This window comes from Rhamphochromis sp. 'chilingali' (assembly GCF_963969265.1).
Source record: "Rhamphochromis sp. 'chilingali' genome assembly, chromosome: 2".
Lineage (NCBI taxonomy): Eukaryota > Metazoa > Chordata > Actinopteri > Cichliformes > Cichlidae > Rhamphochromis > Rhamphochromis sp. 'chilingali'.
The window spans coordinates 39,544,402-39,571,856 of NC_137930.1; the positions used below are offsets into that span (position 1 = coordinate 39,544,402).

The window sequence follows — 27,455 nt, forward strand, 5'->3', positions numbered from 1 at the left end:
TTACAATCATGATCTCATTTACAGTAAAAGTAATGTATGCCTTAGATTGGGCCTACCCTGAGATTAAGTCATGTTTTACAGCAGACAGTTTCACACATCATTACTGATAAACCACATGTTTTTCTTATCACAGATCGAAACAAGCACCAGCCTCCAGCACTGAAGTATAAAAGCTGCAGTTGCTCTAATGTTATCTTGAGGCTGGTTCTCACTCCTTCAAACTGTACTTAAGCTTAAAGTTAGTATATTAGGGGAATGAGCTGGAGTGCCTGAATTGGACCTAAAGACCATGTTTGTTTTGTTGATGGCTTTTGAAGAATTAACAGAATTATCTAACATGGTGTGACAGCCACAACAAACACTGAAGCTCTAAAATGAGTTCTGAAATCAGTGGGTGGTATCACAGTAGCTATGTACGCGCACACACACACACACACACACACACACACACACACACACACACACACACACTTACTTACAGGGTAAGAGTAAAACAAAAAGACTTAATTAATCAGACATCCTCGACCCACATTACTGTTTTGTTTTTGTTTTTTACTGCACAAAGTGTAGACAATTCATCAATAAATTTTTTTTTTTTTTTTTTTTTGCATAATTTAATTAGTTTTACTCAAGCGTTGTGGGCATTTGTGTATCGTATGGTCCTAAATAACAGGAAACACATTACTCTTCAGGTAAGGTGACAACAGCGCATTGCTTTTACTACGGGTGGTTTATTACATGCATAAATAACTTTGAAACAACTCCGATACAGAAAGGGCCTGCTGCTGCTCTCCCATACTGAACACCAGCGGGTGCTGTTCCATCCTCCCACCGCAGGGGGCAATAATGAGCTCAGTTCGCTGATGAAAATGCTGCTTATGGATAAATAAGCTTCACACAAAGTTCACATTTCTTCACTATTAGATGTGTTTAAAGTAGGGGTTTTTTTCAGTTGAGCAAAAGAGGGACACTAAGAAAGAAGAGTAAGATGTTTTTGCATACACGCACCGGTTTCCCTCCCCTGCTCCGTAAAAAACGTTAAGCTAACGGACACTTCTAACTTCTCCCATCGTTTCTTCGGAACCCTGGAGACTGAAGGTAACTTGGCTAGTTTTAGCGGCTTTAAAAGCAAAAACTAACGGTTAAAATTAATGACTGCCTATTTTAGTGAACACAGAACCGCACACACTGCATGTTTGATGAGAATTCACTATGTTAAACTGATTTTTATTTATGAAGTCCTGATTGCTTTTTCTATTTTGGCTTGTGGTGAATGCAACCTTAGTCATGTGAAAACTGCTTTAGGAGCACCCCACTCAGCATATTAATATAGGTATAAACAGATTAGAAAACCCTGCAGAGGATAAACAAATGTTAGCTGACATGAAGTTACCGCTTTTGTTTACAAATATTCACTTAATCTAATTTCTTTGGCCTCAGGAGGTGTGGTGTTACCCGCAACTGTGTTCTTACCTGATCACAGGAGGCTGCCCTGTTCAAAAATCACCTAAACTCTTGTAGAGGTTCACTTAAACCTGCTGCTGCCGAAAGGGTTAATTTAAAAACAGTTGCATCACCAAAACTGATTCAGAATAATTTACCTTAAAAAAACTCAAATTAGTGGTAAAAAAAAAAAAAAAGTTTTAAAACAAATTTAAAACGGCAGACTTTCAAAAGAAGGATAACTTGAGCTTCAAGATTGATAATAGTTATAGTACCAGATTAATTTCATGTGTCTGATGGCTCTGATTTATTTGCCGCATTTTATTAAAATCACTGTTAGTGCACGGTTAACAGGTGGGTGTTTTGGTGCTTCACACTGTTCACGTGATAGAACAGTTAGATTTTATGTAACACAATCAAAATAATGAGAACCAAAGCTTATGTTAGAATCATGTGACGGTTATTCACTGTGTTTTATTTTCAGTGAATTCAGAAAATATTGCTGACATGGATGTGTGTGAAAACCTGGGAAAATCTTAGTTAGACTGACTTTATATTAAGTAAGTGTGTCCTGGTTTCAGGACGGTTGTTCCAAAGTCCAGGTTTTTTTCTTCCTGGTTAGTAGAGCCATGCCTCGAGGTTTAGAAAGCTTTGGTTAAAAAGCAACTCTGTGAGTTAGTTCTTCTGAATTATGAAAAAAGGACTGCAGCAGTTCTGCTCAGTGCGGAGCGGTAAGTGTGTGTTTTATAGTTGGCAGTGTGAAATGGGCTTTCTTTGTAGGAACAATATCTGCCACAAAATAATAATAAGTAAAATTTAAAGTGCTCATTTACTGCTTAATATAACTCATAAAGGTCACAACATGTTTGTGTTTACTCTAAAATCTGTTTATTCTGTGTCGCCACAGACAAAGCTGATTTGTTTTACACATGCACATTTACTCTTAGCGTTTTAGTCCTGCTTTCCAAGGATGTGTACAATGGCAGTCAAAACTTTCACCCATTCACATGTTGGTATTGTCTGTGTCAAGACTGCTGATGAACCTGTACCGATAACAACATAAAGTGTGGCTTAAATTCAAGCTTTTCTTATAAATTTTTGCTTTACAGAAAAACACACACACATAGTTTCAGAGAAGTGCACCCTGGCAGATGATGCAGAATGATGTCACAGAACTCAGACCAGGATATGATGACTGTTACCTTCCTTCACAGGCGTGTAGGATGCAGTACTGCAGTACTCGTGGGGGGGTCAGGGGCTGGGACTTCCGGGAGGTGCTGTTTTCGGGCTATGCCCCAGATGGAGGGATGTTCATGCCGGAGAGTTTGCCTCTGCTGAGCCCCGACACCCTGAGGAGCTGGAAGGGGCTGTCCTACACCAAAGTAGTGATGGAGGTTGCTTCACTGTTCATCCCTCCTCAGCTGATCCCCAGAGACCACCTGGAAGGTGAGCTGGGGGGAAAAATTCACCGTTGCATGCAGGTAGAACTGATCAGATAATCAGTGAGTCCTGTTTCCCGTGTTTCTCTCTCCCAGTTCTCGTGGGTGAAGCCCTGTCTGGCTTCTCTGTGCCGGAGGTAGTTCGAATTGCCCGGCTGAAGGGGGGTCTGTCTGTCCTGGAGCTCTTCCATGGAGACACCCTGGCCTTTAAGGACCTGGCTATGACCTGCACTGTACGCTTCCTAAACTACTTCCTGCAAAAAGAGAACCGCAGGGCGACTGTTCTCGTAGGTGAGAGGGAAACATGTTTTTATTATGGGTTAAAACCAGAGAACTAGATGCAGGTGAAAAACTGGCATAAATGTCATCCTCAGGTACGTCTGGGGACACCGGCGGCTCGGCCATCCAGAGCGCCAAAGGTCTCCCTGGGCTGGACATGGTGGTGGTTTACCCCCGTGGACGCATCACTCCAGTGCAAGAGAAGCACATGATCTCTTGCTTGAAGGATAACGTCCATGTTTTTGCAGGTACACGCAGAGAAGCTCAAACAGCCACGTTTTTTATGGTTATAAAGTTTCTCTGAATCAATCTCACTCCGTCTGTAGCCGACGGCAGCTCTGATGACATAGACCAGCCACTGCGCCGCCTGTTTGCCGACCAGGAGCTTGTTAAGTCTCACGGCCTTATGAGCCTCAACTCAGTGAACTGGTCCAGGGTCATGATCCAGCTCGCCCACTTCGTCTACGCCTACTTGGAGCTCAGTGGGGTGAAGCAGGACGATGTGGGCGCAGCGCTGCCGGAGCTAGAGGTGGTGGTTCCCACGGGAGGGGCAGGAAACATCGCAGGTGGGTTGATAATGTAAGATTTCTCATCCATGTGAGAAATCTTGGTCAGACTGATCTGAGAGCCAAAGTAAAATCACCAGCATTACTTTTTTAAAAACCATTTTTATTTAAAAAGGGAGATTTCAGTTACTCAGTTTTATTTATTATTTTGTCAAAAATAACATCCGCTTATCTGGGTCCTGGCTGCAGGTCAGTGTCCTCAGCATCCAGGAAACATCAAGAATTTTCCAAATATGACACAAATAATGTTTTTCTTTATCGTTACAATCCATCCCGAGCTCTTCCCAGTCGCACGTTCCCACAACGCCACATCTAGAAGGTGTTCAGGAGGCATCCTGGTCGGATGCTGCACCACCTTCACTGACTCTTTTGATGTGGAGGAGCATCGACTCCTCTCTAAGCTCCTTGTCCTGTTTCTTAAAGTGTGAAGTTTTTCCACAGTTCGATTTCATACCCATGAAATGAGGTAAATTGATGCAAATTTACCTGATGATGCAGAAAGAAATGGATTTATCTGCAGATACTATATCACAGACCGTGGATTCTCCTAACGCTACCATCAGTCAGAAAAGGAGGAGGAGCTTAGTGATGTTTGAGCTTGAACTTCATGGATCAACTTTTCTATCAAAACAGAAGCTCAGCTCTCTTCAATGCAGCAGACCTTTGCAATGTCCTGATCACTGCAGACACTCTGTTTGGTCCTGGGGAAAGTTTATCCTACGTCCTAAGTAGACTAAGTATGATCCAAAGACGTCTATGAAGAAAAGACCAAGCGAGCACATCACTTTGCTTTGTACAGAATTACTGGGACCTGAGGTCAAGCTCGCAGGTGCACACCCAGTGGATGGGCCACATAGATCTGCAAGGTCCCATGGAAAAATTTGAAATAGTCACCAAAAAATCTTTCTCTCTTATTTTGAAACTGATGGTTTCCATTAGTCAGTATGTTTCCTGTCTGCAGCACATATATTTTGTTGAGTGTTAAGAAGAAAAGTGTCACCACAGCTGCCAGTAAGACTCTGAAAAGTCTTTTTCTAACACTAACCAAGTAGTTCTGTGATTTTGCTCAGTTCTCTCCAGACCCTTCTTTTCTTTCTCTTTCTTTTTCTGTATTAAAGTTAAATCATATACTCTTAGAATCTATGAACAGCTGTAATAATCTTGTCGTTTTGGTCCTCTTTTTTTCTGTGTGTCTGTCTCTCTGTCCTTACACTAGTGCCTCCTTATAAAAGCTGTTCCTGTCTCTTTTCTTTTTGGTCAGCCGGCCTCATCGTAAAGCAGATGGGACTCCCCTTGAAACTGGTTGCCATGGTGAATTCCAATGACATCGTGCACAGGATGGTAACCAGCGGTGACTTTTCCATGGCGGCTAATGTCACACAGACGTTGGCCCCGGCTATAGACATCCAGGTAGAGACACTACACCTGCTCATGTGTGCAGAGTGTATCTATTTCCTCCAGTCCTCAGACAGCCTGATGGCTTAAGCATTTTATTACAGTGCAGTTCCTCTGATGTTCACTTGAAGCGCTGACAGTCAGTTAAAATGTCCAACTTTACAGCAGATTTCCTCCTTTATATCAGCTGCACTGGGGTAAATCTCACCTGGTCTCACCTGTTTAAATTGTATAAATGCTTAAAGTTTCCATTATTAGAGGCGTGGCCTCTTTGACTGACAGGTGGGTGGTAACACAGGTGACATGTCTCTGGTTTATTTGTCTCCTGCAGGACCCATACAACATGGAGCGAGTGTTCTGGCTGCTGCTGGGCAGAGACGGTGCCAAAGTGAAGACGATGATGGAGGGGTTTCAGCGCTCGCGCCGACACTTGCTGCCTGAAAACCACCGCAGACTGGTACCCGCCACCTAGCTGGTTCACGCCAGTGCTTCTCCTCTGAGCTTCTAATCTGATTTTTTTCCTTTTTAGCTGTCACAGGTTCTGTCGACGGGGACAGTGACGGACGAGGGGATCCTGGAGACCATGAAGAGCTGCTGGGAGGAGAACCAGTATGTGCTGTGTCCTCACACAGCTGTGGCAGTTTGGCATCACTACCACTGTCCTCACAGTGCCCAGCTCAACAGGTCAGACATGCCAAGTTTAAATATTCAGTCATATCACCTGTGCTCCCGCTGTTCTTGAGGCTCTCCTCTGCAGATATTTTATTCTGTGACAGATAATAATCAGCTGATAGTTCACTGAGTTGCTCTAATAAAGTTAGTTAGCAGTAGTAATAACCTGCTGGGAGGCATGTGACATCTGCGTGTTAAGTCCACTTTTCTCTCGTTACAGATGTTACATTGCAACTGCTTCTCCGGCCAAGTTTCAGGCAGCAGTGGAGAAGGCAGCTTTGACCTTTGACCTTCCAGAGGCGGTGCTGGCTTTGGAAAAGCTGCCGACCCGTTATCAGGAGCTGGAGCGGTGCCAGAACTGGTGCGAAGACTGGGAGGACAGACTGAGAGAGACAATCCAGTCTGTGAGCGTGGCGAGGAAGAATGGCATGACTTACTACACCTGAGTGGACATTAAACAGTTTTCAGGTCAGGTGACTGTGGCAGCACGTCGCTGATCTCTGAACCTGCTTATCAGGATTTAGTGAATGATATTGATGGCAAAGGAATCACGTGAGCCCTCAGGTGGACTTTGGTCTGTGGTGTCATATGACTTTTGTGTTTTCACACCTGAAACGAAGCCGTCTCTCCACAGCTTCAAACTGTATGTGACAAATAAAATGAAGCTAAATTCTATGACTTTAACCGTCTCAGCTGCTGTTTTTATCACTGTAGTCATGCAGTCATGGAAACACTAAAAGGATGTTTGAGGCCTTTATGTATTTTTAAGTTATGAGTTGGTCAACAGATAAAAACAGTCTAGCTTTCATGACAGCTCACCCTGAAATGTCAAATCCACATATTTTTGTACAAATACATTTTTGGCATGTCATTCTTCATCATATTTTGGCACCTACATATCAGGATCAAGTACTTTTTGTACTTTTGGGGCCTGGAATAATTTTACAACTTTTGTTTTTGTGTGTCATGTTGAAGAGGAATCAGCTGACGAAACCTTTAAACACAGCCACTGGTAAAACACTGCCCTCTGCTGGGGAATGTATCAATTAAAATTTCCAGATGGCAATTACAAACACTACTTTAAATGTGAAAGTTTTCCAGATTTGAGGGAGGTTAAAAGAACCCACACACACCAACAGATAAATATTCCTGTCACTATCACTTTTGTCAAAAATTATGGTAAGATTGCACATTTATTTTGATAAAATATACTCATTTTGGCTCCTTAAAGCTGCCCTGTGACCAAATGACTGAAAAAACATGTGGTTTAAAGTAAATACTAATATATGAATACAGAAAGGAAGGTGGAGGAACCTAAATAAATGTAGACATACATAAATATCCAAATATATTTATAAAAATGAGAAATATAGATTTATAAATTTCATTAATGAAATATAAAGATTTAGAAATAAATATAAAAATACAGGAATACATATGTGCAAAAATATAAATAAATTAGTTAATTAAACTGCTTACTGGATGTGGCTATAGATATACTTTATATTAGATAAATATCAGTGTAGTACAGCAAATTTTAAAATACAGATACAGGAATAAATACTTGCATCATGCCATAATAAATGAAGAAATAAATATTTAAAAATAAATCTTCATAAATAATCAACACAAAAAATACAGAATTAAACAAATTATTGTTAAAATATATTTAAAACAGATAACAATCAGTGTATACATACTGAAATAAATCAATCTAAACTATTAATTATGAAAATACAGAAATATATGAAATACAGACACATGAGTATAAAATTACATAAAGAATTTTTTTAAAGCTTACTCATCAAACATCAAAACTAACATTCATTCGTATTCTGGGGCCTGAATCTCCTCCATACCTGCTTCATGCCCTGAGGGGCGGGGCTATGGCTCCCCACACTCCCTAGCAGATCGTTACATGGAGAAACCTTTTGAATACAAGCGTGCTGATCCACACAGGTGTGCACACAGGTGTACACACGGGTGTTCACAGACACAAACTACACCTTTCTTGGCTGCTACCTCAAAGCACATTGTGCGCTCTCGATCTTGCGTACTGCACAATAACATGTAATATTTAGTATCTACCGTTAGCTAGTTTATTGTGATGATGTTGTATTTATTATGTTGCTCTTTCTTGTTTGTTTTCTCTTCTGTTTTCTCTTATCTCCATACAGGTGATCCAGGTGTTTTGTTTGTTTTTCTTTTTTTTTCTTCCCCCCTTCCTCACCATCTCTTCTCCCCTCTATTTTTCTTTCTCTCCCTCTCTTTCTTTCATTCTTTCTCCCTGTCCTATCCCCCAGTCATGTCTGTAACAACCGAAAATCAAATTAAATAAATATAGAATTATAATAAAGGTCAGTCAAACTGACCAATATGGCAAGGCCATGATGAATTGTTGCCTTCAGGCAACAATTCTGATGTCTAAAGATCCAAAGGAGACAGGCAAAAAGTTTTGATTTATTTAAATATTTATTCATTTTTGTGTGATATTGTACCCTTTTTGTATTTTATTTTATTCTATTCATTTGTTTTTAACAATCTTAATTCTTCTCGTATTACCGTGGTTATGTCTCGTTGTCGCGCCACAGAACTGCTGACCTTGATGTCCAAATAATACACATAATTTTAATTTCTTCATAAGTAAAAAAACAAATAAAGGGAATGTGGGAGGGGAAAATGGAAGAAAATATTAACTGGGCTGTCTTTACTCAAGTAAAAATGTCGAACTTGTTCCGTGAACGCCTCTCTGTCACGCTCTGAACTCTCCGAGGTTTCCTCAAAGTAACACGAGCTTTGACAGCTCGACGTGCCAACATGGCGGCTGGCAGCTAACGCAGACGCCTCCTCCTCCGTCTTTATCGTTATCTTTGTCAGCAGTGAAGAGATCAGCGGGCCCGGGGAAGATTCACGGAGAGGGCCGGTGAGCGGATGTCTGTCCCGGTCTCTGTCTCGCTGTTGTCCGGTACGTGAAGCCGGCTTTTTTTCTGAACCGACAGCAACAACAACAGGAGGAGCGGAGGGCGGGCTGGTTCAGCGGGGCTTCTTCACCTGTCGACCGGTATGTCTCTCAGGTAAGAAGGCGTACCTGTGATGGCTCGTTGCTGTGCTGGCTTTCCTCCCTCCTCTCGGCCAAGTCAGGTGACCCGTTGGCATTAAAATGGCTCTCAGAGATAAGAAAAGAGGAGCGGGCGGCTGACTGCTGTGACATTAGTCTGCTTAAATAGACTCGTCAGGCTTATTAAGGTTAAGGGTCAGAACGGTGCCACATCACCCTGATACAGGCTTATTTCTCAGAGACTGTTTTTAAACCCGAGTTTCTCCTAAACAGAGACTCCACTGTCTCTGCTGTAGAGTCACAAGAGAAGGTCTTTTGTTTGTCATCCAAATCTAATCAGTGGTTTTCATTAACACCTGAACCTGGTGGTGGCTCCACCCATGAGTGATTCATATTAGATAATCCCCTCCACTTATTCTGCTCCAAACTTTTTATTTCTGGACTGAACTGAATAGCTTTGCATGAGTCACACTTCAAAATAAACCTTCTTTATTATATAATGGTCTTATTTAGCTTTTCTCTCTTTAATTATTGGCAGAAGTGGGTGGAGCTTCTGTGTGACTGAGATGGCATGTTAGGAATATCCCCTCTGCCAGAGGCTGATATGATGGGTTCAGCCCAGCCACATCCAACCCAACAGTTTTCAGTAGCTGAATAGAGCAAGGAAGCAGCCATCGACATGAACGACCTGCTTCTGTTTCTCATCTTTCATTAAAAACAGATCCATTCTGCTCATTTCAAGCTATGTATTGAGCATATGAGTAGCTTAGCATGCTTCAAATTAAAAAATAATCCTCCTTCATCTTATACAGTCCTCTTCTGATTGGTTGCTCCTTGTAAACAGAAGTGGGTGGGCTACTGAGCAGGAGTATCCAGGCGGTCTGAGTAGTTTTTGTCACCGTAACACAATCGAGGAGTTTTTAATGATAATTAATAATACAGTACATATCAAAAAACATGTCCTCAAGCTGCAGAGAGGCTTAAATAAAATCTATTGATGTGCTGTCTGGATAGATGGGAGCAGGATTAGGGGGGTTAGTGTGGAGTGGGAAGGGAGGCTTATTAGCAGCATATCTGGAGACTGTAAAGAAGACATAGAAAAGGATGAATGTTGGGAAACCAGCAACAAAGGCCGAGTGCTGAAAAGCAGCACAGGTGGATAAATTTGGCTTGGCGCCGGCACATTTGGCAGGGCTGAGTATTTGATTATGGAGCTGCTGTCATCCGGTGTGCTTCTGGTCTGACTCCGGCACACCTGAAACCACACAAACACAAAAAGGAGACGCTCAGGGAGGGGCGCAGGTCAGCAGGAGGGAAAGGGAGGTGGAGGAGGGTGTGGCACATGAAGCAAAATCTGTAGACGGCCTCTGTCATCTGTTTAACTTCCACCTGCTGGTTTTGGTTTTGCTTTGTGTGTGTTTGGATGTTTTTGGCCATGCAGAGTACTTTTTGCTGTTTACATAAAGACACCTCGCAGTTCCCACTGAACTGAGTCAAACCCTGAGGACCGCTGGAGAAATTAGGCGTGATCATGATCTAAAAATAGATCAAAAATTGAACTCTCGCTGCACATCCCTACCTCAGTGTTTTCCCTCTTCTTGTGCTTTTATCTGCTTCTCTGGCTTCCTCACACATTAATAAGTGAGCCGAGCAGCAGGCACCCAGCGGGTGTGTGCTGCAGCTGTCTGATGACCACGGTGGCGTCTGGGCGGAGACGCACATTCCTCAGCTACATACCAAACATGATGGTTCCTGTGAAGTCTCAGGAAGTAGTCTGGGCCCTCAGACTCTTCCTCTCTGGTTTTGCAGGAATTGGTGAACTTTGCTCGTTGTGACCTTTAGTTGTTTTTTTTTCTCTCTGCAGGTAATCTAAGGAATCTCAGATAACCTGCTGATGATGTCATCACCGATGGCAGCAAAGCCATCCACTGCCTCTGCCTCCCAACTTCGGCCCTCCACAGCTCTGGACTCACTGTCCGTGTCTTCCCTCTTAAGCGGGGATCTGGACGATGAAGAAGATGGAGGAAGTCGAGGCGGTGAGGATGAAGGACTGGGAGACCTGGAGGTGAACCCTTATGATGGTTTGCCCTTTTCTTCGCGATACTATGCCCTGCTGGAGGAGAGGCAGCGCTTTCCAGTGTGGCGACTCAGGCAGAGTCTGCTGGAGCACCTCGAGAGCCACAACATGGTCCTACTGAGCGCGCCCAGTGGGTCTGGGAAAAGCACGCAGGTAACCACAGGCAGGAAAACATTTTTTGTTTTGTTTTTTTCGAAAATGTAACAAAGCCAGTCAGATCTGTGACTGCCTCCCAGTTGCTCCCATTTAGAAAATTTCCTAATCCATATTTTCATTCTTGGACTCTACTAGAGACGCTTTGCATGACTTGCATCAAAATAATCCCTCTTTATCTTACACTTGGCTTGATTTTTGGTCTTTTCTTTGTAAATTCAAACTGTGTTTTGAGTTTTGCTGGTTTAGAAGCCTGTGTGCTTTACGGTGGTTTTACTGGTCTCACTCATTTAAGATCAGACTGAGCTGTATGTGTCCAGTCTGACACCCGGTCTTTTAACATGACTCGTGTGTGGAGCCAGCCTCAAGTGGACATCAGAGGAACTGCAGGCCTGGAGGTGGTTTCTGTGCTGGGTCTGTCTCTCAGGGACAATCTGGTTATCTATATGCCTGCTCCATAGTTACATCCACCCACAGGCTAATGAATGACACCATTAAACCAATGTGATAGATTCACAGTGCTGTGCTGTAACCTGAACGCTCATTTAGTCCTGAAACACCCACAGATCTCATTTCCAGCACCACCTCCTCCTCCTCCCTGTGAGTCTTTATGTGCTCGTTGCTTCGGTCTCTGTTGATCGGCTGTTTTCTGTGATACCTTCACTTTGTCTTTCTTTTTGTGTTACAGCCTTTATCTGCGCTGTCTGTTTATTAACCTGAATCTGGGTCACATATCTGTTATCACTTTGACCTTTGCCCCTCAGTGCGCTCGCTGTATGTCAGTAATTTCTTCTGTTTTTACTCAGTGTTGATGAGTCCTGAGTTCCTCTTCAAGGTTTAATTTAGAAGAACAAAAACGTGTCATAAGGGTACATTTTTGTCTATTCTGGGTCTGAATATTTTGCTTATTTTGTATTTAATTCTTTATTCTTAGTTTGGGTCCCCATCAGCTTCCCCCTCCTCCTCTTAAGATCAAATGAAAGCTTTGATTAAACATGGATTTAAGCTCCATTTAAGGCCCAGCTTGTTCTCTTTGGTAATGCGTGGATGACACTTGTTGGCAGTTTATTTATTGCTGTTAATAAGGGATGGATGTAGCCATGGTGATGTCACCCACTGGTTTCTGCACCTTTTGAAGATGACTAAACGTAGGTCATGTGCAGGTTTTGGGACTTGTGCACTGGTTTCTTGTGGTGTCTGAGGTCATGCAGCATGGCGGTGGTTGTCTGGTCGCAGCCATGGCAGGCTCAGTGAGCAGACTTGACTAGCAGACGAGGGCAAGAGAACCAATCACAAGCAGCACTCAGAATTTGAATGCTTACAGCCAAATGACAGCAGTCCATCCAAAAGCTCATGATGTTGCGCAAGTATAGTGTGAATAAGTCTAAAAACATTGTGTGACCTCTGTCCTCCCATGTGCTCACTGCAGGTTCCTCAGTGGTGCGTGGAGTACGCGCTCTCCTACGAGTTCTCTCATGGCCTCGTGTGCTGCTCGCAGCCTCACTCGGTGGCGGCGGTGAGTCTGGCCCTGCGCGTGGCCGATGAGATGGACCTCAGCCTGGGTCTGGAGGTCGGCTACAGAGTGCCCAACGATGACGGCTGCACGCCTGACACCATGCTCAGGTTAGATCCTTTTGAAATCTTACGCTGTTTTCAAAGTAATTTCATTTCTGTAGTGGCAAATAAAAAGTATTCAGATTACTCTGAAATTTCTCCTTTACTCTGTCTCTTGTACCTTTTAGATACAATATATTTTTAAGATAAATGCTTTTTATTGTGAATTATAATGTTATTTAAAAAATGAGGCACACAGTGCATAGAACAGAGCAGCACTGCTTCTTGTTGTCAGTATCAAACAATTAGGTAATCGTAAGTAAAAGTAATTAATCTGCGATAAACCTTAGACTGCTCTGAATCTTTGCTTCAATATTTACACTAGATATTGTCTTTCTTCTGCTTTCAAGATCAGCTGCCATCACTTCATAACACGTTTACACTCTAATCCAGCAGGTACAGGCAGTATATCTTATAAGCATTGGATGATGCCCCTCTGCAGGCTTTCAGAAGGTGATCAATCAGGGGGGTCTTAAAAAGACGGGAGCTGAAATGGCTCGTTTCAGTTAGATGAACAGAGTGGTTACATAAAGGCTCGATAAAAGATAAATAAGGATTGCTTTGAACGGAGCTACTGCAGCTCGTTCCCTGTTCTCATTTAACTCACAACAAGGAAGCAAGTATCAAATTATTCCTTTTTGTTATTCTTTGAAAAGTCTCTGAAACAAACCTGCATGAAACATTTGATCCATGTTAAAGTCTAAACTTCTGCATCTCTGGATTTCTTTGGTTCTGGATGAAAATATTCCTCTGCCTTTCTTCTGCCCACAGCCTCACCATCAATTCTTATACTCTGTACACTTTAGTTTCCTCTGAGATTGATCCACGTGTCCTGTTTTGATGCCCTCTCCGCAGGTTTGTCAGCGACACGCTGTTGCTGGAGGAAATGATGTCAGACCCCCTGCTGCATCAGTACGGCGTCGTGGTCTTGGATGAGCTCCAGGAGCGCACAGTGCCCACAGACGTGCTGCTTGGCCTGCTGTGCGACGTCTGCCGCCAAAGGCCTGACAACTTCCGAGTGGTCCTCCTCACTCACCCCACTCTCGCCCCTCGGCTCGCCACCTTCCTGGGACCCTCTGTCCCTCACCTCTCCTTGGACAACCTCCCCTCAGAGCCTGCTAATGGAGACCAGGAGGAGGAGGAAGAGGGTGGAGCAGTGGAAAGGAAGGCTGTGAACGCGGAGGTGGAGACACTGTACAGGGAGCTTTCAGCGGGAAAGGAACCCACCGCCGTCGCATGTCACATGGTGCTGGATCTGCACCGGAGAGGAGAGGAAGGAGACGTGATGGTGTTTCTGGCCAGTGCACAGGTACACGAGTAAACGGCCACGGAGAAGAAAGTAGATCCTCCGAGGTTTTTTGTGACAGAATATCTTTAAAAATTAATCTCCACATCAGCAGGCATGAAAATTATTTAAATACAACCTCTAATGAAGGAAAGCATGACTCATTTAACAAAAACTAAACCAAAGACTGATTTAATAATGATGTACACTATATTAATGCCATAGGAAATTAGTCTGTAGGAAATTAGTCCTCTGCATTTAACCCATTCACTCAGTGAAGCAGTGGGCAGCCACCAATCCAGCACTCGGGGAGCAGTGTGCGGAGACGGTACCTTGCTCAGGGGTACCTCAGGGTTCGGTGGATTCGATCCCCCGACCTTCCAATCATGGAACCACCCACTGAGCTATCTCTGTTTCAAACAAAGTAAACAACGCCTGGGCCTGTTGGTACAATGACCCCTGATCTTATTCCTTTAACACAGTGTTTAGTTTTTACACTTTAACACAAAGCAAATTACCCAAACCGATCTTCATTCTTTATTCTGAGTTGTAGAGTTTCACCACCTTTGTCCTGCAGAGCAGTGAAATAAGGTCAGCTCCGCCTGAGAGGCGTCTGGGGCTTTGCAGGTGTCTGATGTCTCAGCTCAAATGAAACTACAAATATGCAGAAATCCCTCATGTGCTTTCTGTACATATTGACCTTCACTTTAGACTCTCATTTAAACTCCCTTTGTGTCAACATCACCACACCTCCTGCTCCTTCACTCACTGTTGAGGCCTTGTCTCCCTCGAGGGTGGTTTAGTTAGGATTACCTGGAGTGGAACACTGTCAAGTTCTTTTTAAATTGCCACTAAGTGACAATCAGCTCGTCCTCAGTTTGGAGAAGCAACGCTAGAAAAGAAGGACAGCTGCAGGTGACAGCAGGCCACCTAAAAACATTCACTCTGTTAAGTGTGCTCTTTATTTAGAACATTTTGACTTCTTTGTCTTCTATCAGAGAGCTAAAACCATCAAACTTTGGCAGGAGCATCATTTAACCTCACAGAGCACAAGCTAGGTGAGGGTTTTTTGTGCTTGTTTGTTTGTGGAAGGTGTTTCATTTTTAGAGAAATGCCCCAAAAGGAACCAACAGCGCAAACAAGAGGAAATCGGCAATGGAGGCAAAACCGGTTACGTATCAGGTTGTAAATGTTTATTTCTGCTTTAATGTCAGGCACTTTAACACGGGAGAGTATGGGGCCTCACTGCTGTAGCCCCAGTGGACATCAGGGGAACTGCAGCTGTTGGTGCTTTTTCAGCCTGGTGATGAAAACATGTCCCCTGAATCACACCCTCACAGTGGATTTGATCATGTCCTGTCTCCTCTCTGTTAAACAGGAAATAGAAGAGTGCGCCGCCCTGCTGGAGAAGGAGTGTGTAGCTTTGAGTCCTCAGCTCGGCGCTCTGCGACTCCTCCCCCTCCATGCCGGACTGGGTGGGCTTACACAGCGGATCTACGAGTCCGACCCTGATGCGTCCACCCTGAGGGAGGACGGCAGCTCTGAGGACAGCTCGGCACTGGGAGCTGGAGGTGTGGGCAAAAAAAGGAAAGTCATCCTCACCGATGCACTTGCAGAGGCATCCTTCTCACTGCCCGGAGTTCGCTACGTCATCGACATGGGGCTCCAACTAAAAAATGTGAGTTTGTTTTTGTATCAACAGCAATATTTCATGTAAAAGTACTCTTTTTTTTTAATTATCACTTAATAAGCTTTACGCATATTCAGGCCTGTTTTTGAGCTTGAATTTAATTCATGTTCTGTGGCAGGTTTATAATCCACAAATAAGAGCAAACTCTCAGGTTCTGAGGACGATCAGCAAACACCAGGCCGACATGCGCACTCAGAGGGTGAACAGCCACCTTCCAGGTACGCATCTGTTCAGGTTTCACTCCCACACAAATGCTTCCTGAGGGTTAACAGTTTGCTGAAGAGTTATGAAGCACTGACTGAGCTAATCACAGCTCAAAGACTGAAAGATAAAACTCCATTGGTATTTCCCATAGACTGTAAATAAAAGATGTCCATAGCTGCCATGATGTCACCTGCTGGTTTCTCAACTTTGGTGGTGAGAGTCTGAAGTGACCGTTGATCTAATTTTAAGTTTGCACATATTTGCACCCCCAGCTGGTCGCAGCCCCTACCTGAGCCTGATTCTGCTGGAGGCTTCTTCGTGTTAAAACGAAGTTTTTCCTTTCCACTGTCACTAAGTGCTTGATTATAGGGTGTATTGCAGTATCTACCATTTTAAGGCAGCAGAACAGCTCATCTTTACAGTCGCTCCAGGCTGAACAGCTGCCGGGTAACTTTAAATGGCCTGAAATTGATTTAGTGACAGCAGCTCACTGAGGTTTAGTTTAGATGTAATTTTACCAACTGATTAAAGGCAAAGGGAGCGACAAATTCTAACTTTTCTAACTAATCCCCCAAAATAAGCTCAGTGCAGGATTTAGGGACAAACGGTAACTTCCAAAACCTTTCAGTAGATGATAGCATAAATGTATCAGTGATGGTTTTACAGAAGTAAAAGAAGACCATTAAACATGAGCAGAATACAGCGGGGATTAAATGGTTTTAACTTTAGGTGACTGTGAGGTGTAAAACAGGGTCGTCCATGTAGTTATAGTGCAGTTCCTCTCGGCAGACTGCATGCTGCCATCTTATGGTAAAGTTTGGTATTACATGGACAGGGAGAGGCCTAGCTCTGTATCTTTCTTCACACTCTGCTGGCTGCTTTGGATAATTCTGGGAGGATTTGAACTATTTTTAAACAGGAGTTTACAGAAAATACCTTTAACACCTGCAGTGTTTCACCATGGCTGTTAACTGTGTGACTTCTCTCACTTTTTAGGCCTGTGCCTGCGTCTGTACTCCCAGTCCCTGTATGAAGAGGGGATGGCGGAGGCTCACTGTCCAGGTGTGATGGAGGAGAACCTCAGCCACCTGGTGCTGCTGCTGAAGAGGCTGGATATTGCTGACATGGGGCAGTGCAAGTTCCTGGACAGACCAGGTGACTTTTTGCAAACCTCCTCTGTGCCACAGAGCACACAGTGAAGGAGGTACACGTTTGTACCCATGCTAAGGAGACAGTCCAAACTGGTAGTAGTTTGGATTTACCCTCATACCCTCCTCTCTCTGCCCCTCCCCCCAGCCCCTGAGGCCCTGATGCAGGCCCTGGAGGACCTGGACTATCTGGCAGCGCTGGACGACGACGGAAACCTGTCGGAGGTCGGCATCATAATGTCAGAGCTGCCCTTGGAGCCGTCGCTGGCGAAAGCCCTGATCGCCGCCTGCGAGTACGACTGCGTCGACGAGCTGCTCACGATAGCTGCGATGCTCACGGGTAAGCAAGCATTGCAGGAAGTGAAGCCCGATGAGAGACATTCGTTCTACATTGACTCTTTTAATAAAGAACATTTGATCTGATCTTTGTGTTTTCTTGTTGCAGCTCCTTCCTGCTTCGTCACTGCAGAGCCCAGCAGAGAGGAGGCTGCCGTCACACACTGGAGGCCTCTGATGCACACAGAGGGAGATCACATGACTCTCATCAATATATATAATGCCTTCTTGGAGCGTACGTACACTTAACCTTCATCACAGATGTACTGTGCTCAGCAGTGATGGTGCAATATTTTTCAGAAGCTTTAGGCAACTTTTTTCCATGAAACAGAAATTTAACAGAACAGCCCGTGGACCCGTTTCCATGCTGTATTTGACATTAATCAAGTTGAAGCCTAAAGGAAAAAAAAAAACCCCAAAAACATTTTCACTGTTTTCTGGGTACAAGTCCTGAAATTCAATAACTGCTTCTGCTGGTTCCTCTGATTGCTGGCCGGCCTGTGTGTGATCACTGCAGACAATCAGGATGAGGCCTGGTGCACGACGAACTTCCTCTGTCACGCCGCCCTGCGATTGGCTGTGGTGATCAGGGCGCAGCTGCTGGAGGTGATGCAGCGGATAGAGCTTCCCGTTTCTCCTCCCACTTTCGGATGCCAAGACAACTGCACGAACATCAAGCGGGCTCTCATCTCAGGCTTCTTCCTCAAAGTAAACTCCTCATTTTAAAAATATTTTTACCCATATTTCTGCTCTTCCACTTGGTGAATTTGTGTAACACTGACTCCTCCTCCTCAGGTGGCTCACGATGTGGACGGCTCCGGTAACTACCTCCTGCTAACTCACCGCCACGTGGCTCACCTTCACCCCTTCTCCTCTTACCTGTGTCGACAGCCGCGGCCCGACCCCCCCAGTTGGGTCCTCTATCACGAGTTCACCATCTCCCGCGACAACTGCATTCGCATCGCCTCTGACGTCCACCCACAGATGTGAGCTAAAGCTGCAAATTGGCTGCAATGTAGTAAAAAAGTGGCTTCATGCAACTTTATTAAAGTGAAAAACATTTTTAATCCCAGTGTCTGAGCACATTATAATCTAATTTAAAAATCAGACCCTCCACAACGCTCTCAGCTGCCTCGAGCAGCCTGTGAAGGATGAGGGCGTAAAAGAGTCGTGTTTTGAGACGCTGTTGTCACTTAGTGCTGATTATTATCACCTTTAAGCATCTCTGTTGACGCCTATCGTGATTCCTCATAGGCTTGTGGAGCTGGCGCCACAGTACTTCCTTGGAAACCTGCCTTCGAGTGACGGGAAGGAGCTGCTGATGGAGCTGCGGCAGAGCCTAGAGCCGCCAGGGTTGTACGATCAGGAGGGGGCGGCGCAGGAGCACGGCCGGAGTCCTAGAGACGCTGAGGGGGGGCAGGAGCCTCACAATCAGTCCAGCACTGAGCTCTGCGTCATCCAATGAGAAGGGAGAAGGGGCGGAGCTTCTCAGGAGAGGATTCTGAAGACTTGGCGGTCTTCTTGATGTGACTTTACACGTGCAACACTAATGTACAGTCCTGTGTGTCTCCTCCTCTGTGTGGCGGCTATGAACATTCACACCTCCTCATTTCCTCTTTTTTTGTTTTTGTTGTTGACTTTATTTAAAAATGAATCTCAAACATTTGCTTTTATTTAAAGAGAGATTTCTATGTTTCTATGAATTTAGAGTTTTAAATTAAAGACAAAAAGGAAGGAGCGATGAGGGTGAAATACCGGAAGCAATACTCCCTGTTAGTGTACGACCTTTGACCTCTATGCAGACGCCCATGAAGAGGTGCTTCTCAGGGCTCACTGTGATCTGTTGTGATGCTGATGCTTCCCAGCTGTTTTGATACAGTTTTCTTGCTCAGTCTTTTCCCTTTTTAATAGAATTTGTGTCGGTGCAAAAACTGCTTTGAATAAAGTGAAGTTTTTCATGTTTTCAGGATTTCAGCTGAGTGATTTTGCACTGTGTAGCTACCTGAGTTTTAACCTTTAAAGTCGCTTTACTGTAAGATTTAAAACTGTCAGTTATTAAAGAGAATTGCCTCCTCCAAAGAGTCTGTTGGTTTGTCAGTGAGATTACACGTAAATGATGAGGCTAAACCACAGACTGTAAGTAAAAAAAGGATGTAGCAACCGTGAGTTCAGCCACTGGTTTTAGGTTTTTGGGCATCGGGGAAGACTGTGAGACTGTATTTCAACAAGAAGCAGGAGTGTCAACTTTGTCCTTGCTCGGCGAGCTGTGTAGATGCATTACTCAGGCAGATAAAATTTACACTGAATGATAAACACTAATGATGCCTGTAGTTACAGCACATGTATCTCCACTTTTATTGTACATACATGCAGCATATTGCATTACTAGCTGCAGCTTTGCAATCAGATCAATCTCTGCTCAGGGGCTGTTTGCAGAGCTTTAGGGGACTCGGTATGTACATGTCAGCGGACAGTTAAGATAGGAGCATCAGCGGTGAAGGTTTCTGGTGTTCAGTGCTTCAGTGCAGCGTCCCTCATGGTTTGGTACGCAGCCTTGTTCTGCTTGAACATCTTCAGCTCCAGCTCGGTCTGTGTGCGCATCCCCTAAAGCAAAAACAGTGAAATCAATGAATTTACAATTTATTATAGCACTTAAAGACCAAACATGTGAGTGCATTGTGACCTCCAGGTCTTTGGTGATGGCGTGGTTGGATCCATGGGTGACCATCAGGATGCGGTAGGCCTGACAGATCAGGCTGTGGCCCTCCTCAATCTGCCCTGCATGCCAGTGGGTGACACCTGCCCGCATAATGGCCATACCCAGCTGGGCGTTATTGGGGTGGTACAACTTCCTGTTTCCAAAAGCAAAGGGGGCGAAAGTCATCCAAAATCAACGTTTTAGATGCTTTACATACACACTCTAAAGCAATGAGTATATATTATAAATTATTTATTATTTGTAGATTTATTTTACATTAACTCTGAGCTCCAGCAGGATTACAGGCCAGGTTGAAGTAGTGTCTCATGCATTCATTTAAAAGGCGCTGATGTTTAGGCAGATCTGTTATGAAGTGATGGACTGTTTCAAAGCTCAGAAGCAGCAGATAAAAAGCGTTAGAACGTAGCCTTTGTTTGCAACCATTTGAGTTGTGCTCCTCCACATTGAAAGAGGCAGTTGAGGCGGTTTTGGTATCTGACTAGTATGCCACCTGGATGCAATCTAAGTGAAGTGTAGGACACATCCTACCAGGATAAGGTGCTGGGGCAAACCCAGTATACACCAGAGGTATTATTTACTTTTTCCTCAGTCTACACCAGCCTCCATGTCCAAGTTACTAACATAGCAACCACACAGCATGATGCTACCACCACCATGCTTTACTATAGGGGCAGTTTTAGCAGATTACAGGCAGGGACTGATTTTTTTTTTTTTTTTTTTACCTCAAAACTGAATTTTTTGCCTCATCAGGTCTAATAGTCTGGGTCTTTCCAGCTGTTCTAACAGAAGGGCCCTATTAATGAGCTACTGAGATGGCTATCCCTAATCTCTTCAGAGGAAGCTTTGTTGGAATAACCAGTTCATCGTTGCTCCCCAATCAAGACCTCAGATAGTCACTTTCTCTATGAAGAGTCCTGGTGGTTCCAAACTTCTTCCATTTCACACATGGTTTTAGACCCTAGCTCCCATGCATGACCTACCAAAGTTTAATTATGGAGGTCTGCAGAGAGTTTAGCAGACATCGGGACTCCTAAATGTGCTGTTCTGGTCTGCCTCATGGAAGCGCTTCCAGACTGGCCTCACTTCTCAAACCTGGCGGCTATGTTGATATGATACGGAGTCTATTATCAGCACTAACCTGTATCCCTCCACCATCCTGTGGGCGTAGTCTGCTGCCTTGGCGAAGGACCGCTGGTATGACAGGACCTCGCTGGCGATGCTGAGCACTCGCAGCTTGTACAGGTTAGTATCTGCCAGGACATTCTCCTGCTTCTGCAGACACTCATAACACAACTTCAGCACCTGAGAGAGGAAAGGAGAGATGCTGACTAGACTGAAGGAGTTAACGAAAGCATGGCAACAGTCATCAAGAGAGGGTTAGGTGGAAGGAAGCTGACAGGGGCGTGGTGTACCTCATTGTAATCTCCCTCAACACGTGACTTCTCAATCTTCTCCAAAGACTCCTTACTGAAGACTGTTACCTCCTTTACCTTATCCGCAGATGGCTGAGAGAATGAGAGAAAAGTCGAGGTAATAAACTGAAAATGCACTTTAAAAACAGTCTAATGTTTGCCCTCGCACTTTGCTGTCTGCACCCGCTGTCATCAGGTCATCCTCGATGTGCTTGCCGCAGTGCTCACAGGTGCAGTCAAAGTGGAAACGCTCCTTTAGCTTCTTCTGGCGGTCAGCCGAAAGGTTCAGGAAGTCCACGTAGCTCACGGTCAGCTCTTCTCCCTCAGGGATTTTCCCCAGAGCCCGTAGCTCAATCCTGGGACAGAGAAGGACCGGATGGTGTTTCTCAGTCATCCAGGTCATGGTAGTCTAAGGAGCTTGAACAGAAAGTGACTGGACTTCTTTAAGTTTGGTGAAGACATTTGGTTCCATGTGTAGAGTCTCAGTAAACCCCAGTGAGGGTTTACGATGGTTATCAACCGTCTTAAGGGACAACTCTGAGGACACCACGATGCATGTAAATTGTTTTATAGCGGAGGAAACTGGACTTTGTTACCTATCTGAATATCTTGAATCCTGGAAGTTGATTAGTCCATGTTCACTATGATCTCTGCATACAAGTGTACTTTTAGAGATATGGGGCAGGTTGATCTCTTGTTTATAATCATAGAATTGTAAGGTAAAAACCTAATGCAGCCCTGAGACTAGTGACGTTTTGGCTACTGTTTGGATACACTATATTTGAACTAACGTGGATATTTAGCTATATGCAACCTTAGTGGTTAACAGCCTTAGGTGGATCCTGTAGACACTGTGTTATTAAACTGAAAACTTCAAAAGTTCTTGTGGAAAAGCAGTTCACGTCTAAGAACTTCTTTAGTGCAACCAAACCTGCACAGATGCTATGAAGAGGAAACTATCCACAGAGATCAAAACTGATTTTGTACCAGGCTGTAAACATTTTTATTTCTGCTGTGAAGTTGTATATTTTAACACAAGTCCTATGGGGACTTGTGCACTTCTCGAGGGAGCCTCCAGTGGACATCACAGGAACTGCAACTCTAACCTCAGTCTAATATTTGTGTTTTTTTCCTCAGCCTCACAGGAGAAACAGAAAGATAATAAAACTGTATGTAGCGTTCTGCGTTATAGCTGGAATAAACACTGGCGTGTGTCTCTGTGTGTTCTCACTAAAGCCAGTCATATGTCGGAACGAGTGGTGAACGTCTGCAAAACATACCTCCTCTGAGAGTGGAGAGCAGAGCTCACAGCTGACTGGCTGCAAAGAAAAGAGAGAGTCAGACGTTTATACGCTGCACTCTGTTTAAAGTAAAGCATCGGTGTGGTCCACTAAATCTGCCAGACTCTGGCTTTATTACTGTACTTTACTTCCCTAATATATGCCTCCATATATATCTGTAAATTAAGTCGTCACAAGCGCAAAAGACACATAATAAACAACTTCTTAGTGTTAGGAGGATAAAATTCTGCGTGCTTTCATTAAGATTTTTTCAAATTGTAGTGTTTTTTATGAAATGACCCTGAGAGGTTTATTTCATGATGGAGCAGGGCTCCGCAGCTCGGATACGTACTTCCCGTGGTTGAGGATGACGGTGCAGTTAGGCCAGCAGTCATGGTTGACCAGGCACAGGTTGGGAAAAAGACCCACACCCACAGCCTGCAGCCCTCTTTGGTCACTCAGGGTGAATCCATTACACTTGATCTGCAAGAACAGACACAGATGGCAGGAAGGGTAAGAAGAAGCAGGGGCAGGGCTAGGATGTTGGATTTGGTGATTAATGATGAAACACTAACGATGCCAAAGATGTGTGAGATATAGTCGACAGAGTGCTGCCTCGTCCCGTAAGACCAGTACTGAAGGAACTTGTGCACGTCAGCCCGGAGCTGCTTAAAGTCTTCGGCGGCCAGGTCGGCCACATGCTCCTGCAGTTGGTCAACAGAGATCAGCTGACTGTCGGAAGCGATGCCCGTGTCCTTGTGCATACGCCACAGCACACGAGCTGCCAAGCTGTCGCAGGAAGAAACAGGAAATTGAAGGTTCATTCATCCATGTCCAAGATTCCTGGGAATATCAGCCAGATCATAGTCCAGAACAATAAACCTGGCAGGAAACGCATGATGTAGTGCAATGATTCCAGGTGTAACTGGGATTTTGTTGTAGACACACAATTCTAAAACAATCATGTGACACAAACCCCCAGCCTGGCTGATTTATTAGCCTCAGATACCTGGAAGTTCAACCTTCTGATCATGACAGCAGCAAAGGCTTTAACCAGGTCCCCAATGACCTATTTAGACTTTGGTTAAGCTTTTTAGTTGGGTTGGTCCACCTAATTTGGAACACCCCAATTGAACCCCACCCCAAAAGAAACTTTACCTATTTAGCACGTGGCTAAAACAAAATCCAATGCCAATCTTAGCTTTAGATGAGTCACAGGTAATTTGGGGATAACAGATAAATGGGATTGCTGGTAGTAACCAAATACAAAACAAGATTGAGCACATTTGGACAAACCTTGCATTATCACATTTAACATCACTTCCGGTATTAATAAATCTTAGTTTAAGCACACTTTCTGGTACTTCGCGGCCTGTAAACAGCTCTTAACTGCAGGGAATGTGTGAAGTCTGTAAGCGTTCAAGGGGAGTGAAAATCTGTCTTTTCATACAAAGTTTATTTCCCTTCTCTTCTACAAACTTTATTTATCCAGGAAGCAAAAACATTTCAGATGTTAGCACATTTTTCGATGGTGGGAAACCCAGAGGTCTCTGTCATGCACCTTTTCTTACCGAATATTCTCGCTGGGCGCGCTGCCGAGCTTCTTGATGGCGCCACACTCCTGCTTGTGCTCGTTCCAGCACGCGGTCTGGCAGGTTCGGTCGCAGTAGTGGGCAAACTTGCACTGAGCGCAGCGGTGCAGATTGGCCTTATGGCGGAAGCAGCTGTGGCACACCTGGGTGGCCAAACTGAAAGAGAAACACAGACAGGTTAATGGTAAAATCACAGAGATGAGGAGTGCTCCTATGTTCAGAGAATAATGAAAGTATGTAGCTGTTTTTCTAGTTTCCCTGATTCTCATTTCTTTATCATTCTTTAAACCTCACAGAAGTTTGCAGGTCTGTGTGTAAACTGTTTGTTTAGCCCTCTGTGCCGGTCCAAAACAACGCCAAGCAGCGTTGTTAATGCCTCTCACCACTTACAGCGTCCTCAGTCTCTTTGTAGTTTTGGACAGCTCCCGCCTTACACTGTGCAGAAACCCTCAGTACATGCCTGCTTCGGTGAGCTGCCGTCTTGCAGATACGAGCTCTTATAAGGCTGTAACACTAACACTGCTACCAGATCTGTGTCTGGTATTCTAGCACATCAACAAACCAGTGTTCCCTTTAATACCAGCTGATTTTAGCCATCAGCAAATCATTACTAACCAAAGCAAACATGTAGAACGCTCAAAAAAAAAATCAGGAATCAGCTCCCGCCTGATCCTGAGATCCAATAACTTTAGTTCATTTAACGAAGGCATAAAATTTTTACCTTCTTGTATGAAATTACAGTTGCAGGCCCTCATCATAATATCTCATAGTTTCAATAAAGATCAAAGATTCCATGTCCTCGTAGAGGAACAGAAAAAACAAACTGGTTCTCTGGATGTTTGTTTTCCAATAATTTGCTGGATAAATCTTTTCTCTTTTACCTACATTTGGACACAAGAGTCATTTTCTATGTCAAAAGGTCAACTGTCAACTTTGGCGCCAAAAAAACAAAACCAAGCTTGAACGACTTTAAACTCAGATGGCTGCAGCTTATTCAAACCACTGAAACCAGCAAAGCAGACCACATCAATCCAGTTCCTAATGACGTCGCAATGGCCTCCTGTGTGTCCCAGTTTGACTTTTGCTGCGTTGTCAAACATCCATCCCTCTCAGATTTTCGGGGACAGGTCTGTTTTCTGTCTCCAGAGGCCAAACTAAACAGTGAGAATCAACCTGCAGATCACTGCATACCTGAAACCAACCACAATGTGCTTTTTTATGTTCCATATATGATGCTAAAAGCCGTTACACTCTCAAATCTGATCTTATATTAATATAACCTGAACGTTAAACCTTGTAAAGGTGCCATAATCCTTTCTGCTGGAGCCTCCTCACATTGGATCCAGAATGTCACGCTCAAGTTCACATGACACCTCGATGGCCTTCGTGTTGCTGATGTCATAGAATTCAGAGGTCTAGAAGGAAGGTCACGACCCTGAGATGGTGACCAACGCCCACAGTCTGAGTACACCTGAGACATGTTCATGCAAAACCCAGAACGACCAGGAGACCCGTACCTGTCGAAGACCACAGCTGCAAAGCTGGGCTCGGAGAAGATCACTTCCCCCGTGTTGAGCTCTTTGGTGGCCCTCAAGCCTCGACCTTTGCTCCCGGCATCAAACAGCTCGGCTCGCTCCATGTTCCCTACAGTCATTGTGCCGGGCAAACAAAACACAGAGGAGACAGTGAGGAAGGAGAAAGCAGCCGAGGGCGGGACAGGCTGAGGGAGTGCAGGACTCTCACTAACATTCGGGTGCCCTCTCTCTCTCCTCTTAGGCCGACCCCTGCAGAGGCCAAAAATAACCCTGAAGGGGTTGAACCACCTCAGCAGAGCGGTAAGAGAGGGAGGGAGGTGACGGAGGTATGAGGTGGTGCATGTGGGTACCCCTTGTTTGGGTCGGTTCCCCCAGTGGTATTTTGGTCCGGGGCAGCTGTGGCTGTCTGTCAGAGGCACATGACAGGAAACAGATTCAGTGACTTTATCTTTGCTTTTTACAGTAGAGTGGAGGTGACTGCACCCAGTTTACACTCATTAACACATAAAAGAAGATTTTAAAGTCTTCTTTTATGAAATAAATAGAAATAAAGTCACTTTAGTGTTAATTTTCATTGGAAAACAGACAGAAATACAAAGCCATGCTTCATATTTAAAACAATAAACTACATTATTCTTGTTTTAAAGTCACACCATCCACAAAGTGATGAGTCTGAAATAACTGCTGACCCAATAACCAATAAAGTGTATATCAGTCATGCTGACTGGTCACATGTGCAGATAAAAGTATTAAAAGATTCAGGACAAGTAGCGAAGAGGCAGAGCCAATGAGAAAGTGAATCCAGGTGTGAATTGTTTCATGCTGTGGATGCTGCACGCTCAGCACCAGTATGAGGAAAACGTGTATAAATGATATTTCCAGTAAATGTACATTGGTTACAGGCTGTGATTAAGGTCCTTAAAACAATACTAATACGTGGTATAGCCTAAACAACCTGATTTATCAGCATCAGCATTTAAAATGGTTTGTAAATCTAAATAAGTAAAGAAGAGACGAGAGAAACACCATTCATCTGTGCTGTGAGTATCATTGTCAGAGTTTATCCACTAGAGGGCACTCTTCAACATCCCTGTTAGCAACACAGTTCGAGGATTTGTTCCAGTTTCTTCATTGACCCTCCCATCGGCAGAGCTCCAGAGGATCTTGTGAGTACCGATTTATTCAGTCTTTCTTTGCTTTATTTTCATGAAATAATGGTGAAAAACAGTTAAATTATATTATTTCAGACTCACACGAGGCTCTCTGTGATTTTCTTTCTGTGACTGTGTGAATCAGTGATTTCAATGTTTATCTAACACACGGGTGGAGGATTTAAAGTCAGCACACAGTGTTGGTCAGTGTTGTGTTAACCGAGCACCGTTCACGCTGTACATCCGGTGACTTATTCCACTGTGAGAGGATGATCCAGCTCATCATCATAACATCTGTGCTCGCTGCATACATCAAACTGTATAAAACACCTGATTCTACAAGTGAAGGCTTTGATGAAAGAGTGAGCAGATTACTAAAAACTGTGTCAAATTCTCTCTGTTTCACA

The 27,455-nt window shown here is 44.2% G+C and overlaps 3 protein-coding genes across 5 annotated transcripts; 2 read left to right on the forward strand and 1 right to left on the reverse strand.

The window, feature by feature from the left end:
- The first annotated feature begins 845 nt into the window (after nt 1-845).
- Nucleotides 846-6,473, forward strand: thnsl2 (threonine synthase-like 2). The gene is made up of 9 exons (XM_080874521.1): nt 846-1,098; nt 2,658-2,889; nt 2,979-3,173; nt 3,257-3,409; nt 3,488-3,727; nt 4,989-5,137; nt 5,454-5,579; nt 5,652-5,806; nt 6,015-6,473. The coding sequence occupies exons 2-9, from the start codon at nt 2,667-2,669 to the stop codon at nt 6,238-6,240; spliced, it is 1,467 nt and encodes a 488-aa protein (XP_080730647.1). The 5' UTR covers nt 846-1,098; nt 2,658-2,666; the 3' UTR covers nt 6,241-6,473.
- A 1,979-nt stretch (nt 6,474-8,452) lies between these two features.
- dqx1 (DEAQ box RNA-dependent ATPase 1) lies at nt 8,453-19,430 on the forward strand. 2 transcript variants are annotated; one of them, XM_080874218.1, is made up of 12 exons: nt 8,453-8,855; nt 10,717-11,082; nt 12,512-12,705; nt 13,552-14,005; nt 15,360-15,659; nt 15,790-15,889; nt 16,872-17,030; nt 17,172-17,363; nt 17,469-17,594; nt 17,877-18,067; nt 18,155-18,345; nt 18,614-19,430. In XM_080874218.1, the coding sequence occupies exons 2-12, from the start codon at nt 10,747-10,749 to the stop codon at nt 18,822-18,824; spliced, it is 2,454 nt and encodes an 817-aa protein (XP_080730344.1). In that variant the 5' UTR covers nt 8,453-8,855; nt 10,717-10,746; the 3' UTR covers nt 18,825-19,430. The 2 variants fall into 2 exon arrangements, with proteins under 2 accessions (XP_080730344.1, XP_080730343.1); XM_080874217.1 differs by having other exon boundaries at nt 8,456-8,868.
- Nucleotides 19,431-19,670: 240 nt separating this feature from the next.
- On the reverse strand, nt 19,671-26,098 carry smyd1a (SET and MYND domain containing 1a). 2 transcript variants are annotated; one of them, XM_080874898.1, is made up of 10 exons: nt 25,880-26,098; nt 24,342-24,518; nt 23,346-23,559; nt 23,123-23,253; nt 22,771-22,809; nt 21,660-21,846; nt 21,491-21,583; nt 21,217-21,380; nt 20,043-20,211; nt 19,671-19,963 (listed from the first exon to the last, which is right to left on the reverse strand). In XM_080874898.1, exons 1-10 carry the CDS (start codon nt 26,014-26,016, stop codon nt 19,871-19,873), a joined length of 1,404 nt encoding a protein of 467 aa, XP_080731024.1. In that variant the 5' UTR covers nt 26,017-26,098; the 3' UTR covers nt 19,671-19,870. The 2 variants fall into 2 exon arrangements, with proteins under 2 accessions (XP_080731024.1, XP_080731025.1); XM_080874899.1 differs by lacking the exon at nt 22,771-22,809.
- Between the last annotated feature and the right edge of the window lie 1,357 nt (nt 26,099-27,455).